Source organism: Wasmannia auropunctata, unplaced genomic scaffold (assembly GCF_000956235.1).
Source record: "Wasmannia auropunctata unplaced genomic scaffold, wasmannia.A_1.0 LD336078.1, whole genome shotgun sequence".
In the NCBI taxonomy this organism is placed as follows: Eukaryota; Metazoa; Arthropoda; class Insecta; order Hymenoptera; family Formicidae; genus Wasmannia; species Wasmannia auropunctata.
Window position 1 is genome coordinate 4,908,325 of NW_012026812.1, and position 5,589 is coordinate 4,913,913.

At 39.0% G+C, this 5,589-nt stretch overlaps 1 protein-coding gene across 2 annotated transcripts; it reads right to left on the reverse strand.

The window, feature by feature from the left end:
- Positions 1 to 289: 289 nt before the first annotated feature.
- On the reverse strand, positions 290 to 5,583 carry LOC105449050. 2 transcript variants are annotated; one of them, XM_011688043.1, is made up of 2 exons: positions 1,806 to 5,583; positions 290 to 332 (listed from the first exon to the last, which is right to left on the reverse strand). In XM_011688043.1, exon 1 carries the CDS (start codon positions 5,484 to 5,486, stop codon positions 2,685 to 2,687), a length of 2,802 nt encoding a protein of 933 aa, XP_011686345.1. In that variant the 5' UTR covers positions 5,487 to 5,583; the 3' UTR covers positions 290 to 332; positions 1,806 to 2,684. The 2 variants fall into 2 exon arrangements, with proteins under 2 accessions (XP_011686345.1, XP_011686344.1); XM_011688042.1 differs by lacking the exon at positions 290 to 332 and adding an exon at positions 850 to 1,618.
- Positions 5,584 to 5,589: the final 6 nt, after the last annotated feature.

Here is a 5,589-nt window from a genome sequence, read left to right on the forward strand (position 1 = left end):
AGTCGACGACACTGTGTATAGCCAGTCTCGTGGACATAGGCAGCTTGTCCATTGTGTACGGCCGATAAATGGGAATGCATCCCACAATGGTAGATCGTCCGTGATATTTCTACCTTGCACTGGATGACTTCTGCGTAGTCATATTCCGCCAACTGCAGGAGTTGTATATACACGTCGGTGGTATTGGGTTGTTGCACATCTATGCCACATTCTCCAACATCGAGTAAGGAAATGGTGGTGATATTTAAGTGTTGTCCGCCACAGTCAAATCCAATCAGGGAGATGGCTGGCCTGATGGTCAATATCAGGATCAGAATGCGCGACAACATGGTCTGTAACATTCATAAGAATGAGACGCAATCCAAGCAGCAAATTTTGTCGGAGCATTACATGGTTGTTACATACATAATTCAATTAAAGTTAATAATGGTACATAATGTTTGTTATATTATAATGTGGTTAATTGATATAAAACAATAGATATATATATATATTAGATAATGTATATGTCGTCACGTTTAGCGATGTTAGATTTTTCATAATGAAGTCAAGAAGCGACAATAAATAGACAATGCTATCCAAAATAAAGACAATGCAAAAAAAAATTTCAAACGTTATTAAATCTTGTATTTCGAACATCACTAATGCGTGGCTACAGTAACTGCGGTTAACATAGTATAATCATAAGAATATGTGTAGATATATGTTACATAAGTATATAAGTATGTTATATGAGGTTTGATCTATCTTGTGGAAGACGTACTCGGACGCGGGAAGAAGGTGTATATGAATTCTTTAGTATCTAGCATCGAGATACTTCGTTGATCTATATCGTAGGTTACGGAACCAACTTCGTCAAAGGTAATGTTTCTTGCTCTACATCTTCCCTCGAGTTCGACAAGATAGTTTGGGTAGTTGTTAGTACATTCATAGCAAGTTGCAATAAGTCGCCGTCTTACTAGCGGACTTCTGCAATCAACGCAACGTAAAAGTATTGTATCGCCATACACTAATTCATGCCAGCGTGACATGGTGAGCCTAAATGCGAGCTTCCAGTCACGATTTCTACAGTTTCACAGAGGTGTCCTCTGTGGGAGATGTACATAGCTGTATGGACACAATAAAGCTGATTTTTATCAAAAAGTGCATGAGTTGGTGCATGTGAGGTGGATTGGTTCGACATGGTTGACATTGCGTGGTCGTAATTTAACCCACACGATCGTTTTGCAATTTACGTCGTACAAAAGAAGTCGAACTCTATTCCATGCAATATCGAGACCGTGAAAACGTATTGCGCAACGAAAGTATTCTACTAAACATTTATCGCAATCTATCAAAGGTCGTGCTTTTATGAGTGGGGATAAACAATACATACAATGTTCCCACTCTACTGTTCCATCCAGAAATCCGTGATTGTTCATAGGCACGAAATTTGGAGGTTTTAAAAGTTCGAAGCAAGTCTCGCAAATAACTAGATCATGAGTTTTACAATGGTATCTTAAACCTTGAACGCACTTGATTCTATATAATTCTGGAATAATCCGGTGCATCGGATCTTTCTGTTGTCTTCGATTGGAACTCATTGAGAATATTTTACTCTGGATATTCTACAGGAGGTCTGCGAATCGTAGTGAATCTATAGCAGCTTATATCCTCAAAAATTCTATTTACGTTATCAAATACAAAAAATGAGATTGCTTCGGGATAGATGTTTCGGTCGTATTCAAAAGAAGTGATACATTGATCGTAATTAATGGAACAAGTTAAACATTCGGTCGCTGGCTTAATTGTAGTGAGTGATTTACCACAATATGAGCAGTGAACCTGAGGCAGGTATCCTTCCACAAGCTTATGAGTGTCGGAGCGGAACAAAGAGGATGCGTTGTGAATCCTCGAACAAGGTTCGCAAATAGCGTTAGTATCAAAATATCTGATAACTGATTTTATACAGTATGCGCGCTCCTTGCCGTTAAGACTGTAAGGGTTAATTTTATCGTTCGGGCCCCCCCATGAGTCAATGAATGATTGCAAGGCGTGGGCCGTCAAGTCCGTCTATTATTTCGATATCATTGACGCCGTGCGAAATTACAATTAGTTTGAATTCGTCGAGTCGGCGTTCAGTTTCCCAAGAATTAGCTATAAATTGCTGGTGCTCCAGTATGCAAATTTCACCATAGAAAAATGCGGTTTGAATGAAAATTTCTTTAGAGCAAGAAGAGCATCGGCAACTTAATTGTTCAAAACCGTCGAGAACGAAGTGCACGCGTATAGGTTTGTAAGACTCGATAATTGTTTCTTCTTTTAAGTTATAATAACAGTTCTTGCAGAGCGGCACTCGCTTGCTTACATATCCTTCGATTTTGCAGCACCAACCGAATCTTCGGGTAGATTCGATAGGAATTCGTGGAAGTGGTTTGTTGTAAGCGGGATGGGGTTGAGGTTTAGAGTTACCCATCGATTAATTACATATTTTTGATCGTTCGTCCGCGTCAAGGAGTGACGAGGAGAGAAAAGGAGAAGAAAAAGGAAGGTGATCAGGTTTCGCGTCGGAAGTTCCCACGCTGGCTTGGTCTTGCAGCGCCAATGGGATTCAAGAGAGGAAGATGGCGGTGCACGTAGGCATGCCTTATAATGGCGGAGCAGATGCCACCATACCTGTGAACACATCAAAATTATATTAATTGTCATCCAGGGTCAATATGTGCGGTTTTTAACTTATCTGTATGAACGGTGCGATTACGATTGTTAATCGAAATCTTCACATTATGATTGTCGAGCACTTCAACGATCTGATAGGGCCTGATATATTGCGCGGAGAATTTTCCCTTCTGAGGTTCCTTGAGTAAAAATACATAGGTTCCGACTTCGAAATTTTGAGGGTTGACATGTTTGTCGTAATAATGTTTACTTCTCTCCTTAGCCTTAATAAGACTAGCTCGAGCACTATTTTGCATGTCGTGTAATTGATTAAACAAATTTGTCAGATAATCTTGATACGTTAGTTCCAAATTTTCTTCGATATATGTATGAGCAGAAGGCATTCGGGCTAATCGTCCGAAGACCAATTCAAAGGGTGAATATTTGGTTCCCTCATGGGTACTAGTATTATAAGAAAACATAGCCAATTCAATATAATCGTCCCAATTTTCCTCTTTATCGACTTGCGTTTTTAGATATTCCATTAAGACATGATGCGATCTTTCTAAGGAACCGTTGGATTGCGGATGATAAGCGGTTGTTTTAAAATGTTGGATATTAAATTTTTTAGTAAGATTCCTCATAAGAGCAGAAAGAAAGTTAGTCCCTTGATCCGTTAAGATCGTTTTAGGTGCGCTGTATACACAGATAAAATTTTTAGTAAAGGCGTCAGCTATAGACAAGGAGGTTGCTTCCCTCAAAGGTATAGCTACCGAATATTTAGTTAACAAATCTTGCATAGTGAGAATATATCGATTTCCGTTGTGGGTTAAGGGAAGAGGTCCCATAATGTCGAGAGAAACTTTATCAAAAGCATTACCTGGAGTGTCTGTGATTATCATTGGTTGTTTCGTTTTAACTCGCGTTAATTTCTTTAATTGACATTGCCTACACTGTTGAATAAATTTCTGTATATCTTTTTTCATGGAACTCCAATAATAATTTGTTCTTAAGCGATTATATGTCTTTGTTACTCCTTTGTGTCCTCCGCAAGCTGATGCGTGATTTTCGGTGATAAGAGCTTCGCGATCTTGCGGTTCTGGAGTCCGAGTAGCATTTTTGCAAATGGTTAATTGGACATTCAAATTTTGTAAATGCGCTTTAATTCGTTTAAAAACATAATGCCAAGGTAAATCGTCAAAAGGATCGGTTTGATTAAAACAGAGAGATGTGAGTTGTAATTCTTGCACTACATCGACTAAAGACTGCAAGCAAGAGTTAAGTGTTTGCGGTTCTAAACGCGTTCGATCGTTATATTTTATAGGTAGAGCGATTAGTACGTATTTCCCTTTAATATTTCTTACAGCGGCTCTTTCATAAGTCAAATTTTGATAATCAGGTAACAGGTTGTTTTCCTGATATTCTTTAGCACCACTATCATAAGGTCTCCCATTCATGTATATAAAAATTACGTGATTATCTAGAGTGTGTAATAAACCGTCGCGGGTTTCCTTTACGATTAATTGATCGTTACTCGGCTCCCTTGTAGCTTCTGTTTCATATGGCACTTGATTGGAATCGAATATTTCTTCGTATAAATGACTGGATTCATTTGCTTCGCTAGCTTCACTCACTTCGTCATTCTCGTCAAAGTGATTACTGTCATCGTCACTCAGTTCGTCATATTCTTCTATAGTTACGCTAGGCGTGACCGGTCTAGGCAAAGCAATTTGCATATCATTTGAGCGCGGTACCGATGTCTCTCTTTCATCGCTAATTTCATTTGGTACCCACGTCATAGCGTTCTTTCTTTTTTTATTGGGAAATGAAAACAAGGATTCGTCTGATGACTCGTCTGTTTCGTCAATAGTTCTTAATGGTAAGGTGGAAGTGGTTGGAGGGTTTCTCGATAATGCATCTGCATTGCAGTTTAACTTTCCCTTTTTATATTGTATATCGTATTCGTATTCTGACAATTTTGTGCGCCACTTCCATAAACGTGAGGAAGGGTCTTTGATAGAATGCAACCATACTAGGGGTTTATGGTCTGTTATTATAGTAAATTTTTTACCGTAAAGATAAGGTCGAAAATGGTTTACACAATAAATGATCGCTAGGCATTCCTTTTCGATCGTAGAATAATTTTGCTCGGCTTTATTTAGTATACGAGACGTGTAGGAAATTGGTAAATCTTTTCCAATAATTCCCTGACTGAGTATTCCCCCAACAGCGTATCCAGACGCGTCGGTGGTGAGGTTGAATGGTTTCTCAAAGTCCGGATATTGAAGTATCGGCGCGGAACATAGAGAGTCTTTCAACGTTTCAAATGCTTCGTCGTGTGCCGATCCCCAGCTAAATTTCGCGTCCTTCTTTAGAAGATCAGTTAACGGTTTTGCTATTTTTGAAAAATTTGGAATAAACCTTCGATAATATCCGGCAAGTCCCAAAAATTGTTTGATATTCTTAGCGTTTCGAGGTGTGGGAAATGCGGAAACGGATTGTATTTTATTAGGATCTGGTCTTACTCCATCGGAGCATATTATATGGCCTAAATAGGCGACTTCACGTCGTAAAAATTCGCATTTATCTGGTTGCAATCGCAGATTTGCTTCCCGTAGTCGTTGCATTAATCGATTAAATTTTAATTCGTGTTCTTTTAACGATTTAGCGTATATAACTATATCGTCCATATATACAAAAAGTTCGTTTCCTTGTAATCCGGAGAGTACGGTATCCATTAATCTCTGAAAAGTGGAAGGTGCATTTTTAAGACCAAACGGCATCCGTTTGAATTGATAATGTCCGTGGGGAGTCGAAAAAGCTGTTTTATGTGCGTCTTTAGGTGCCATAGGTATCTGATGAAAACCGGAGGCTAAATCAAGAACAGAGAAGTACTTTGCACATCCTAGCTGGTCGAGAATATCGGAGATATTGGGGAGCGGGTACGCATCG

Bases quoted from the DNA above. Each gene is read 5' to 3' on its own strand.
- LOC105449050 (XM_011688043.1), bottom strand. From the start codon at position 5,486: ATGGCACCTAAAGACGCACATAAAACAGCTTTTTCGACTCCCCACGGA.